Source organism: Oreochromis niloticus, linkage group LG12 (assembly GCF_001858045.2).
Source record: "Oreochromis niloticus isolate F11D_XX linkage group LG12, O_niloticus_UMD_NMBU, whole genome shotgun sequence".
NCBI classification, from domain to species: Eukaryota; Metazoa; Chordata; class Actinopteri; order Cichliformes; family Cichlidae; genus Oreochromis; species Oreochromis niloticus.
In genome coordinates, this window is record NC_031977.2 from 12,294,729 (window position 1) to 12,308,048 (window position 13,320).

At 41.1% G+C, this 13,320-nt stretch overlaps 3 protein-coding genes across 6 annotated transcripts in view; 2 read left to right on the plus strand and 1 right to left on the minus strand.

Moving 5' to 3' along the window:
• Window positions 1–154: 154 nt before the first annotated feature.
• Window positions 155–2,778, plus strand: tmem127 (transmembrane protein 127). Its single transcript, XM_003445682.5, has 3 exons — window positions 155–922; window positions 1,021–1,185; window positions 1,279–2,778. Exons 1-3 carry the CDS (start codon window positions 688–690, stop codon window positions 1,587–1,589), a joined length of 711 nt encoding a protein of 236 aa, XP_003445730.1. The 5' UTR covers window positions 155–687; the 3' UTR covers window positions 1,590–2,778.
• A 1,135-nt stretch (window positions 2,779–3,913) lies between these two features.
• gatd3l (glutamine amidotransferase class 1 domain containing 3, like) lies at window positions 3,914–8,254 on the plus strand. Its single transcript, XM_003445593.4, has 7 exons — window positions 3,914–4,147; window positions 4,233–4,285; window positions 4,370–4,483; window positions 4,574–4,705; window positions 4,835–4,927; window positions 7,746–7,911; window positions 8,017–8,254. The coding sequence occupies exons 1-7, from the start codon at window positions 4,031–4,033 to the stop codon at window positions 8,149–8,151; spliced, it is 810 nt and encodes a 269-aa protein (XP_003445641.1). The 5' UTR covers window positions 3,914–4,030; the 3' UTR covers window positions 8,152–8,254.
• Window positions 8,255–10,491: 2,237 nt separating this feature from the next.
• The window catches only part of igsf9b (immunoglobulin superfamily, member 9b), a 28,222-nt gene continuing 25,393 nt past the window's right edge, over window positions 10,492–13,320 (minus strand). For 3 of the 4 annotated variants that reach the window (XM_003445592.4, XM_013271596.2, XM_013271597.2), the window contains 3 exons: window positions 13,101–13,258; window positions 12,118–12,329; window positions 10,492–11,906 (listed from right to left, as the gene is read on the minus strand). In XM_003445592.4, the coding sequence (XP_003445640.1) occupies window positions 12,130–12,329; window positions 13,101–13,258 (358 nt within the window). In that variant the 3' untranslated portion in view covers window positions 10,492–11,906; window positions 12,118–12,129. The remainder of the gene's footprint in view (window positions 11,907–12,117; window positions 12,330–13,100; window positions 13,259–13,320) is intronic. The other variant, XM_013271598.2, reaches the window with a different exon arrangement.

Genomic DNA, 13,320 nt, shown 5'->3' on the forward strand with positions numbered 1-13,320 from the left:
TTCCTATGAAGTATTCACGCGAGCACCTTTATTTTGTTAATGTACAATGAGTGAGTTTAATAAAATAAAGAAGAGAATTTTATGTTATTGTATGATGACTTTCTGCCATAGGAGGAGTCGCCAGTAGGTGGGAGTACTGACTTTTACAGCTATCGAGTCCGCGAAGAAGAAGAATGGTATGAACAAGGAAGTCAAGTGTTTTCGAGGAAGCCAGCGGACGCTTCCTTTTGTTTTGTCTTTGTTTTTTGTGTACCAAATCTATCGTTATTTTTATTAGTATTGTTAGCTAGATTACTTTATAGACGTATGACTGTCGTGTCGGTCGCTGTTATAGTTATTTTTTGTAAAAAAAAGAAAAACTTGACGACATTTTGCGTTTACGAGAAGTTAGCTTTTCAGGCTAACAACAGAGCTAGCAGGCCTGAACCATCTGTCCATTGTGTTGCCGTCAGTCAGACACCTGAATTGCTTTTGATTAAACAGCTAGTTTTATGGTCTGTTTTAATTTGGAAACATTTGAAACCAGAGTGAACAAAGGAGCCGGGTCGCTGTCATCAGTCCAGAATTAGCTTTACCGGCTGTCGGTTTTTTGGCTGACTTGCTCGTTACTACCGCAGTGCTGTCAGGTACACTGACAATAAAGGGAAAGCAACACTATACAACAGAGGACGAGGAAATCGGATTAGGATGTATGCCCCGCCGGGTTCTACTGTCCCTGGAGGCCGAAGGAGGAGAGGCACCTCGTTGCCCAAGCAGCCGGAGCGGAGCCTTGTGTCGGCTCTTCCCGGAGCTCTGTCCATCACAGCGCTGTGTACAGCTCTGGCTGAGCCGGCTTGGCTCCGCGTCCACGGAGGAACCTGTCCGAGACAAGAGCTGGGGGTGTCAGATGTCCTGGGATACATTGACCCCAAGCTTCTGGATGGTGAGGCCCACACACAAGCTCCGTTAAAAACCCACAGCAGCAATTAATCCCAGATCTCACGTGTAATGCTCTGTGATGTGTCCGTCTGTTCCCATCAGATTACTGCGTGAACCCGCAGACCATCTTGCTGCTGAGAGTAATCGCTGCCTTTTGTTTCCTGGGAATCCTCTGTAGTCTGACTGCTTTTCTCTTGGATGTGTTTGGTCCCAAGCACCCTGCCCTGAAAATAACCCGCAGATATGCATTTGCACATATTCTCACAGGTAATAATCTTTTTTCCCCTCTTGCTGTCTAGAAAAAGACAGACAATGTGTAAATTCAATGATCTGTAACTGTCTCTTTCTGTCTCCCACCAGTGCTGCAGTGTGCCACAGTCATAGGTTTTTGCTACTGGGCCTCAGAGCTGATCTTGTCCCTACAGCAGCAGCACAAAAAGTACCACGGCTCTCTCATATACGTCACTTTTGCTATCAGCTTCTACCTGGTGGCGGGCGCGGGTGGAGCATCCATCCTCGCCACAGCTGCAAATCTTCTTCGTCACTACCCAACTGAGGAGGAAGAGCAGGCTTTAGAGCTGCTCTCGGAGATGGAGGACAGCAGTGAAACATTTCCTGCCGATTATGACATTGCCAATCAATTTCAACCGCCACCCGCATACACACCCTAATGCCACCAGACTCGCCTTTGTAACACCTTTCTCTCTCAGCACAGCTACTTAGCTTGATGGGCAAAGCCCAGCTCTTTATCAAATGGATATCTTTGCAAAAATACTCAGTGAACACAGCGTGTCAGTGCGCAGGTTCCTTGAATGACGGTGCTTGGGTGCATGAAAGCTTTCTTTAGTGGTGACAGAAATTTAGAAGCTAATTCTTACTTTCACCACTGGAGTTGTTAGTGAATTGCATGTAAATGGCTTTTAGGGATTTGGTCCTTACATGTAAAGAAAACTAAACTTGCTGGAAGTGCTCAACACGGCTCATGACAATTAATTGATGGAACAACCAGAGCTGGATCGTTTTAGTAGGATTTAGTTGAATGAGCGCTATCGGCGGTTGTTTTGCTCTCGATCGGACGTGAGTGGAGCTTTGTTTGCTTTATGGTTTTAGTTTGACGTGCTTGCCATTTGTGTGAATTTTATTTTACCGACACCTTACAGATGCAGAAATACACTGACAAGATTCTTTAAACATCTTTATTTTATATAAGATATCAGATTGGACCTTATTTATTGTCTGTGCTGTCTTTTTGTAGTTTTTGCTTTGTTCATCTTTTCACTAGTTAAATCTTTGTTCACTTCTGTACTTGAAATAAGAAAACTGTCAGAAATTGTGAGCCAGGTCTTTGGTGTTTTAAAACGAATCATGGTGTGTGTGTGTGTCCGCGCGCGCATGTGTGAGAAAGTGTGTGTGTGTGTGTAGCAATCGAGAGAAAGTGAGAAACATGTTTGTATTATTTCACAGTAAGGGTGACATTTAGTTTAAAAAACACCTCACCGCATCAGAAGTTGTTCATTATATTTCTCGTGTTTGCTTTTGAAAAAAAAAAAATTACTTGCACTTTGTGATTCCCACATGTGACCGTTTCAGTATGCATTTCCAGTGCATGAGTTCATTTGTGTGAAGACTTTAAACTTTGAGTCACCATCTAAACGAGAACATCTCACACAGGCAGAGGCTTGGACTTGTGACTGATGTTGTGATTCTAGTTGATTGTGTATTGTTCTGTTGATTCCATAATTTTCTGCATTTGTCCCTCAAACTGTCACTATAACCCCCCTTCCCTCCTCAATTTGTAAATAATGATCATTTATACATTTAAAAAAGAAGTGATCATAATAAAGGAAACCTCATACTTTTGCCTCTCGCTCGTCATCTGTGAATTAACATTGATTTATTGTGATTTCAGCAAATGCAGCCCGAAGGATCTGCGTTGATCTAACAGTGTTGTGACTTTAACATTTACGTCTGCCTGGGGTATTTCTGGTCTCGTAGTCTAGAGACTGTAGACACAACATGGCATTAAAGAGAGTAAGAGTCTTAAGGTCTAATGGACTTTAGTGGGCGTATGGTACGCCTTTTACTGTGAAGAGTTCAGAAGTATGAAGCAGTTTAAATGCTCGATCCATCCGTTTTCTTATCCATTTGAGGGTCGCAGTGAGGCTGGAGCCTAGGAGAGAGAGAGACTGGGTACGTCCAAGACAGGTCGCAAGTCTGTTGTAGGGCTAGCACAGAGAGGCAGAAAGCCAATCACAGTCACATTCACACAAATGAGCAATTCTGAATCACCTCTCACCCTACCAAGAACAGAGAAACCCCATAGAAAAAGCCCCATCTGACTGGGGGACTTGAACCCAGGACCTTTTTGCTGCTAAAAAAAAAAAAAGAGTCTTACTGGCAAAGACTGCAAGGCTTTTCCCGGATGCATAATGTGGTCAATATACAGACTTTAAATAATGAGCTAGCGTAGAATAACATATATCATGAGGCTAAATTACAGACTGTCAAGTTCTGCCACACTTCATAAATCAGATTACCTTAGATTACTTTGAACTAGCTAAACGCACAAGATTTAAACAATCCCTGTAATTGAATTGGGACAAAGGAGTAACTATAGAAAGCGGGGAAAAAAGGCTCACTCAGGCATCACATCGATTGTTGCCTTATATAAAAGACACTGTGACTGTTTTGCAAAAGTATATGTTAGCTGTTCTTCAAGTTCGCTTGTCTGCATCTGTTGCCAAGAGTTAAACTATTAAAAGGTCAAGATACTGTTTGGGTTGAAGCACTACATGTTTACATTGCTCTTCAAAGCTGAAGTGTCACTCTGTGGCCAAATGACTTAATCAGATAAATAAACAAGGTATTAATAGGAAAGAGTGTTCATGAGGAGGAGAGTAAGTCAGTCAAGGCGAACAAGAGACGGCTCTTCTCAGAAGACAGAGCTTACGTGGTAACGTCACTTAGCCCCACTCTGCAGGTATATATACGGACAACCTCGTTGACATCAACACCACGACCATTAAAAGTCTCTACGTGGCTCTGTGGTAAAACTGTGAAGTCTTTTATTTTTTAAAATTTTCTTCTACAACAGTGAGATTGAAGCTAAATCATGCTGGCAACCAGGGCTTTGCTGTCAAAACAAACGCTGGCTGTTCTTTCTCGCCAGCCTGCCTGCTTTGTGCACCAGGGTGACTACGGCAACTGGGGAAATACTAACGTTGCAGTGGTAAGTGATGCAGATCAGTCTGGGAGAAAGGAGCAGATCAACGGGTGTGGGTGTAGTTGTGATTTGGTGACTCCATGTGTTTCAGGTTTTCTCAGGATGCGGATGGTGGGACGGCACTGATGTCCATGAAGGGGTTTAGTGAGTATCACTCCTGCTGAGGTCAGGAAATGCACATGACTGAATTAACACGGGCAGATGGTAATGCACCCCTCTCGTCTTCAGCACCATGTACCACCTGAGCCGTAACGGCGCCCGCTTCCAGATGTTTGCTCCAAATCAACAGCAGATGCACGTGATTGACCACATGAGAAAGCAACCTGCCTCTGGAGAGAACCGGTAGGCCTCGAAGATGGGTGCAGTGGGCGTTTTGACTTTGTCTATGGTTACGTGGGTGCACTTTGTGATGAATTCTGTCCATCCCCACAGGAATATGATGATGGAGGCAGCCCGCTTCAGTCACGGACAGGGAATGACGCAAATGCAGGACCTGTCCAAGCTGGACGTCAACAGCTTCGACGCCGTCATCTTTCCAGGAGGACATGGAATCATCAAGAATCTGTGAGGAGTGCTGACATGTGAAGAAATCACTCTGAGACCAGCTGGTGTAAATCAGAGTTAGGATTAGATACAACACAAGTTCGTATTGCATTAAAAATGAACCACTAATTACTAGTTTTAACTCTTCAGATCCTCTTTTATGAAGGACGGCAAAGACTGCAAGCTGCACGGCGACGTGGAGAGGGTGCTTAAGGATTTCCATCGTTCACGCAAGCCTATCGGGTGCGTAAGATCTGAGCAATATTCACTCCGGCAGTACTGATGGAGAATTTGATAAATCACAAGGCCACTTTAAAGACCGCCAGTGAGTTCTGGCACACTTTAAATCAGATTATCTTAGATTACTTTAAACTATTTAAAGATTTAAACAATCCCTGTAATGGAATTGGGACAATGGAGAGGCTGTAAAAAGGAAAACAGTCAGGCAGTGAATGCTGAGCTGCTGACTGAGAGACTTTATATTTACAGTGTTGCAGATTCTCTTAGTAGTTACTAATATGATCTTATTAGGTAAAAATGATCACATCGCATCCTTAAAATTTGTTAATCATTTCATTTCCTGCGAGTAAAGCTTTGCACATGGAAATCTGACTTCTACCGTGGAACAGTGAAACTACAGAGAATAGTTGGTGTGTTAAAATAACAAACCCAGTCGAGAAGAAAAGCTGCATATAATTAAATAAGTGATTGAGAAGATTTACAAAGCTTCAGCTAAAAGTTTCCTTATTGGCTCTCACTGATCAGAGCAGACAGCAGGACAAGCAGAGTCCTAAGCTGACATCGAGGAACATGAGGGCAGGCAGACCACACAAATCCTGCTGTTCAAAGCAGGCAGGACAGGCTCGGCACTGACACTCAGGTGTTGTTCAAAATGTTAAGAAAAGAAAAAAGAAAGAAAAAAAATCAGGATCACAATAATCTATGAAAATCTCCAGGTTTATCTAACCCCTCCTACTTTAGTGCTTTTTTCCAGTTAATCTAATGCTCATTTTTTAAATTAGCATTGGATTAGCTTCATCCTGATCCGGATTCAAAGTGTATGAGATGACCACATCCCGATTGCGCCTGTTCTAAATGGGACTACATACATTATCACAGTGCAGGGTGCTGGCTGTGGCTTCTGGGTATTCTGAACTCAAGTTTTAAACCATAAGATCACAATGATCCTCATTTATGGAGAGAACAGATTATTAAAGCTGGCTTTCCTACAAATTTTGAACGAGGCTAGATTACGTAATGTAATCTGATTACAGAATGCCTTTTTGTCTTTTGAAAACATCCGATCAGACTGCTTCATAATGAGTACCGGTTTGGCCTTGGTGACTGCGTTGGCACAAGGGCACTGATGAGGTGATGAGCAGTGGCCGCGCAGACAGGGAACAGGGTGCAGAAGACCTAGTCAAAGGTCACAGGAGATGCGGGATTACAGGAATTAAAGAGTGGAGTTGGAGGCTGAGTGGGGTTAAAAAGTACTCTTGACCGCGACCCAAAGAGGAATAATCCTTTCCTACTGCCATTAATGCCTACAGAGGAGTCGGAGCCATTACAGATTATTTAAAGACTAAAACAGCCATCATCTGAAGCCATTCTACCATCAAGAGCAAAGGCCTTCAAATGTTTTGCAAGCTGTGTAATTTGGGAGTCAGTATCACTGTCAAAGTGATGACATGTTTCTGTTGCAGACGGGAGCCCTGCTGCCTCCATATAACACCCCCTCCATTGTTCTGTTTTGTCAGAGCTGTAATTGAGTCTTTAAATCTGAAAACGATCTGCCAACAAAACAAGCAAACCTATATTTAGAATCACACCACCTTTCTTAAACCGAGAATTTAGTGCCTGGGAGGCATAATGAGTACTCCGCAATGCGCATCTCCTCCATGGCACAAACCTTCCAGCTGCAGCTTCATGCAGAAAAAAAAACCCCTTAGCTTTTCAGTGCAGTGCCACGATGTCTGACAGGCAGATCGAAAGGTGCAAAGAGGGGCGAGGAAATGGTCAGTGTCTGTGAAGACCGCGGGTCACAGGCAGCACTCTTAAAACTCAAATACCTGCGCAGTGCATTAGAAACTGCTCTCATTTCTCCTGAGAAATAACTGAACAGTGCTTCATGCATGTCTGTATTTAGCTTTGTTAACAGTATTTAAAAATGTGGGTGGAAAAAAGAAAGACGTATCCTGTCTGTTAGAGGTGGGTGGATCAATCCAAGTATCAATAGTATTGATACCAGTGGTGGTATTGGTATCAGATTGAGTCTGGTAATAGGAACAATACTTTATTTCTGCCCTCTAAGTTCAGTATGTAGCCCAGTGAATTGGATTGATACATTTTTAATGAAAACATATATTAAATTTAAAAAATGTTTATAAAAAAATCTACACAAAATAAAAAATTTTGGTTGTCATGGTTATTTTATTTATAGCTTTTAGCACATTTAAACAACAGAAGCTGATCCAAAGTGTTTCAGAGACAAGCACATTTACATCCCAGCTCCGAAACAAACCCAGTTTCAAAATAAATGAGTTTTGTTGTCTTAACTGATAATTGTAGAAAGTAAAAATGACTGTGACTGTGTTTAGAATTTGCAAACTGATGATGATTCATCTCATAAATCATGACACACTGCTCTCCCAAACATAAGCTGTCTTTATAGGTTATCAGTATCAGTACTGCTATCAGCAATGCTGGCCTGGTATTTTCCTGGCATCAGATGGATATCAACATTTGCAGTATCAGACAGCACTACTGCCTGTCATCAGTCAAGAGTATGGGTATAAATTGCAGATTAAGTGATGGCAAACGTTCACTGAGCTTCTATTCCACTTTTCCAAATTAAAACTTTGGGTCTTTTGGCTTTAATTTGCTGTTAAATGATCATATTAATCCTAATCTAGCCACCAGTTTTGTGGTGTCGCACCAAATCAGTGCTGCTCTGGGAGAGACTTTCTTTTCTCAGGACTGAGTCTCTCCTGTCTGGCTTACACCGGTAAGTCTCCCACCCTGACCGACCTCAGACGACTGTCCTCTGCCGCTCCTGTTTCAGACTCGCCAGCATGGCTCCTGTGCTGGCCTGCCGTGTGCTGCCGAGCATTGAGGTAACCATGGGTTACGAGCGAGACGACAACACCCGCTGGGGACACTGGCCAAACACAAACATGGTGCAGGCTGTGAAGGGCATGGGTGCTCGCCACAACGTCCGTGAGCCATATATATCCTTTCCAAGGTCTCCTTTTCAGTATTAATATCAGTGAAAAATATTCTCTTTGTCGTTATCCTGAAATAACTTCTGATTTGACCTTAACCCTTTCCTTTACGAAGCCTATGTGGATGAGAAGAACAAAGTGGTTAGCACTCCATCCTTCATGTGGGAGACTGACTATCACTATCACTATATATTTGATGGTATTGGAAATATGGTCAAGCATGTCATGCGCATGTCAACCAAGTGAGGTGGCGTCTGGAGAAGAAATAGTGCTACCACAAAATATACACCTGTGTACTGTGATGAATTCTTACCTGAAACAATAAAAAATAGTTTAGTAAAACAGCAAATGCTGTGTTTTGTGTAGTCTTGTTTGGTCAATATGCGAGCTGAGGATGGGGATAAAGACAGCCACTGAGAAATCCACTGCGCTTCCTCAAAATAACAAGTCAGAGTTTTAATAGCAAGTGTCCTCTTTTGGTACATTTGTGCTCTTAATTGCTGATTTGGGAGCATGAGAAAGCACCATCACAGCTACTTCCACCAATTTAACAGATAAACATCACATGGAGAAAATAATTAATGGTTTTGATCCCAGAAAGGTTCGTATGTAGAAAGGATCTACACCTCGAGTGTAGGTAAAGTCTAATATCGCACAAATACCCCGACATTTTAAGTCCTTAAATCAAACTGTGACTCAGCTTTCTGCAGAACACTGCCTACACTCACAATAGTGAGTCATGTAAAGAAAAGTAATCTTGGGAAAAAGTAGGAGCAAAGGTAAGTGGCAGTTAGCGTCTGTCAATCAAAGCACACAGTTAACTGATCAGCAAGTGTCAGCTCCTCTGTAAATGCAGACATTTTGTCAGTTTGCCGGTTTGGAGTATTCAGGTGTGTGTTAACATAATCCCACCGTGTTCCCAGGAGTGACATGCCAGTGAATTCACCCCAAGGTCAGACCACACAATGCTGAGAAAAACTGGGAAAAACCCAACAGCTACATCAGACTCTAGAGACCTCAGTTAGTTGACCTTAGTCAGCTGTTAATGTTAAAGCTTATAACAGTATAATAAGAAAAAGATTGAACAAGTAGTGGAAAATGTCTGGCCACGTTTGTTAAAGAAAAAAACAAACATCAGCACAAACACCTCACACCAACTGTCAGGCACGGTGGGGAAGCGATAATGATTTGGCCACAGGACCTGTGCACTTTCTGTAAGACCTCCTCAAAGTCATGCAGAAAACAATTACTTCACGCCTTTGCGGCTTAAGATGGCTCTGCGAGCTGCAAGTAAGTAGAATCTAACAGAGCCCCTGAAATACTTTTAATATAAAAGATAAAGCTGACTTGATTTTGTGTCATTTTGAAAACACTGGCAGCCTCATACCTACAGGTTTGCTTTAAACAAGCGTTGGTAACACTTTATAACATGGCCCATGACTAAAGGCGTAATTCCTCTGTATTTAAACAGAATATGCATGTATTTTATTTGAAATTACAATCTAATTATATTTACTTACAAATACTTAAATATATGTACGTTAGAACAAGAGGGTAACAAGTCAGGTTTTTACAAGAAACAAAGGAATAATTACACTGTAAGTAACTTTAAGTACTGCGTAATTTCAAGTTATTTTGCGGAACAACAAACAATATTTCCCCATATTACATTGTGATTACAAATGTGGATGTTATTTATTTTTTCTTGTAAGGGAAAATCCTAATAATCCTAATAATTTGTGAATCCTTTCCTGTAAAACACCTGAAAGTTAGGCATGATCACTTCATAATACGGCCCCCTACAAAAACAAAGGATAGTGTACTTATAATATAGATGAGGAAATATAGTTTTTCTGCAAAATTACCAAAAACTTGTACACAGTACTTAAAATGACTTACAATACAACCCATACCGCTTTTCCTGTGAAATATCCAAAATTTTAGATACACCTTTTAAATCACGTGTGCACTATTTAAATTCATTTATAATATAATCATTTTCTCTTTCCTGTAGTGATGCACGACTGAAAAAGTAGTGCTAAGTGTGCTGAAGGTGTTTTCCGTTATTGTGGTCTGGTTTTTTGCAACAACTTCCTGCTGATCTACAACTCTGCACATATTCAAAAACAGACTCCAAACCTTTTTATTAACCCGGGTTTACACTGAATAGATCCTGTTGATTTGTTTTGCTGTTTTCACTGTCTTTAAGGCATTGTAAACCTACACAGGGTTTTAATGCTGTTGTCTTATTAAGCACATTGATTTTACATATGTAATGTGCTATATCAATAAAATTGTTATTGCTATATAAATCTAAAATCTACTTACATTATAATTATTTCTAATTTTGCTGTAAAAAAGAACTTACCCCCTCATTCTAGTGTACCTACCTTCAACTACTTGTAGATAAATATAATTACATTATAATTAAAAAAAGAAATTCCATTTAATTACAGGGGAATTAGACTCTTGATCGCAAGCCTTATTTTAGAGGGTTACACGAGCTTTAATGAGAGGGACTATTGTGTGATAAAGTGTGTAAAGTGTTTAAAAAAGAAAATCAGTCAACACTCTTTTAGTCTGATGCATTCTGAATAAAACAATTTATTCATTACAAACATATAAAAATGACAAAAAACAGCCAGGTGGTAAGATATAAAAATTTCCAGTTTGTACAAAGCTTCCAAAGCCACCGTCAGAAATGCATTTTCATCTGGGTTAGGTAAGTAAATATAATACAAATCCCAAACTATAGCTACAAAGATATTCTTTAGATCTCTGTTTGTCAGGTGATGTACAAAAGCGGCTTCTGTTCGGTAAAAAATAAAACAAAAGCAAAAAAAACGGGCACAAAATTCATAACAGACTTCAAATACAGAATCAGAAGTCGATGAAATATTCACAGTGCTGCCTTCACATCGAGGATGTGAATTGTAAACATCGTTGCATATCGTAAGTCGCTTCAATAAATATACACAAATACTCATTGTGTGAGGAGAAGGTGTTCAATCAGTGTGAATCCTCCGGTTTTTGTTTGAATACATCCCGCCAGCCGAAACCTCTCCACTGTCATTCAGCGTGACGTGAATAAAATAAGGCAAAAATAAATTTCCCTGTGAATCTTATCAAGTGTGACAGTATCTGTTATTCATAAATCGCAGAGGTAAAGTCTGACTGACTCAGGTGGAGTAAAGAAGCGTTTTTCTTTGAAGAGGACTGTACACAATACAACATTCAATCATTCACAATAAACTATATATAAACATTTATACATTTTGAACTAATACAGGGGCAATATTTTAGGTGAACTGTTTAATAAGAGCTCAATGGGAGGATGTTACTGGGACAGATAATATGTGGGATACATAATTTTAGGCAACCGAAGGGTGAGTCGTAGCAGGAAGTGAGCAAATTCTTTTCAGTAACACAAATTGCAGGAAGCCTTAGCATTATTTAAACTGCAATTACTATTATTATTATTTAAGTACTTAGTCTCATTAAGTGGGAGTGGGAAGAAAATGCTTTTAGTGCTGTTTGATTGGTATCACAGGCGACACTAGAGACACAGACACTGCCTAAACATCCCTAAAGGAACATCTTAAACAGTCCAAATACGTAGTAGGCTGTTGCTTTTATAAAGCAGGTCTTTCTGAACTGTGGACTGTAAAAACATTTTTAAGCCTCACTAAACTTATCATTCCTTTGGGCCTGATTGTCAAGATTACAAAATAAAACCTCAAATACAGCTGCACGCGCTTCGTAAGAAAAATAAATAATTCCTTTTCAGCTTCATTATGCAAAGCACAATGGAACAACAAGACAAGAAAAAGAATACGTAATCCAAAAACAACCAAAGAGTTGCTGTCTTATATTTGATGAGCAATGTCCGTTTAAACAGAGGATTCACATAGCAAAGCTCCAGTGAGGTGTGACTGTGTCGGGGACCACAGGGCTGTCGTTAATTCATTAAAACTGCTATTTGATATCTCCCTTAGAAGTACCTGTGAAAGACAAAGACACAGGAGTTTAGCATTACATGAACCTTGAAAGGCCAGGTTAAAGGATTTTAAATATAATCAGAAGATTTTAATCAAGCACAACTTCACTGCACATCAATGATATGAAAGCAGGCAAGAAGATGGTGCAAGCAGGGCGACCAGTGAGAGGTGGTGAAAGGAGGAAGAAGGCGAGAGGGCAGGCAGAATAACGGACCGAGTTAAGCTGCTAGAGCAGTGCTGAGCTGGAGTCAGAGTCTGAATCGTGGCCAAAGGTGACGCAGGGCTCACGGGAACAGATGGATTCCTGAGCCCGCCTGTACTCTTCGTACTCCAGGCGGAGAGCGTTGAAACGTGCTTCACTTAGAGAGCGGCTGAACTGGCATCGAGGTGGATTGAAAACTGGCGGGCTGACTGAGGGAGACGGGCCTGGGGGTGGAGGGGTGGGGTGAGGTGAGGTGAGGCACAGGAAATGCATGGATGGGCATGTCATGGGACAAGCTCACAATAATCACAGCACGAGGGCACAGGATGAACACATGCAGCCATCACTGTAAGGCAGGATTCACATGGATGTGTTGCTTCAGTGCTTGACGGTGGGTGTTTCCCAGCTAATGCTAACATGCGGTTAGCATTAGCTGGCTCTTAGTAACGTTGTTCTATTCACTTTTATTTATATAGTGCCAATTCACAAAAATAATCACCTTAAGATGCTTTATATTGTAAGATAAAAACACTACAATAATAGAGAGAAACCCCAAAAATCTCATGACCCCTGTGAACAACCACTTGGTGACAGTGGGAATGAAAAACTCCCTTTTAACAGGAAGCAACCTCCGCCAGGCATTTCAAAAGCAAAGTAATGGATCCATAATTAGTTTGGCAACATGTGATGTCACCAGATTCGGTGTAGGGAAGTACACGCCAAATAGTCATCTAAATGTTTGGTAGTCGATCAAAGAAATACTCGTGGATTCAAGTCAATTCTGGCCCCCCGACCCCAACCTTAAGTTTGACAGCCCTTAAGTAGTCTAATTTATTTGTTCATTTATGCAACCAGTAAATTAGTCGGCGGTAATATCAAAGTGCATGAAAAGTGAGAGCGTCGAAGCATAAAACACATCCGTGTGAATCCCACCTAAGCATTTCACTCATAAGGAAAGATGCAACATAAAGCAGAAAAGTAAGAGAAATAGTCACCTTTGTGCCGCTGATCCTGGAGGCCACCAGCTTGATCCCGACTGCCTCTCTGTAAACCTGTTTGTGACTGATCAAGCTTTGTGGCCTCCAGGACCTCCGAGTCCACACAGGCATCAGCAGAGTCCCACTCATAACTCTCATCTACTGATGTGTTCCTTCTAGACACACAAAACAAGGTGGTAAGAACAAAAGCAATTACCAACAAGTAAAATGACAATAT

Excerpts from the sequence above, each read along its gene's own strand:
- tmem127 (XM_003445682.5), top strand. The coding sequence starts at position 688 with ATGTATGCCCCGCCGGGTTCTACTGTCCCTGGAGGCCGAAGGAGGAGA. Across the intron at positions 923-1,020 it reads TGACCCCAAGCTTCTGGATG|ATTACTGCGTGAACCCGCAG; the intron begins GTGAGGCCCACA and ends TGTTCCCATCAG. Across the intron at positions 1,186-1,278 it reads ATTTGCACATATTCTCACAG|TGCTGCAGTGTGCCACAGTC; the intron begins GTAATAATCTTT and ends GTCTCCCACCAG.
- gatd3l (XM_003445593.4), top strand. The coding sequence starts at position 4,031 with ATGCTGGCAACCAGGGCTTTGCTGTCAAAACAAACGCTGGCTGTTCTT. Across the intron at positions 4,148-4,232 it reads GAAATACTAACGTTGCAGTG|GTTTTCTCAGGATGCGGATG; the intron begins GTAAGTGATGCA and ends CATGTGTTTCAG. Across the intron at positions 7,912-8,016 it reads ACAACGTCCGTGAGCCATAT|GAAGCCTATGTGGATGAGAA; the intron begins ATATCCTTTCCA and ends CCTTTCCTTTAC.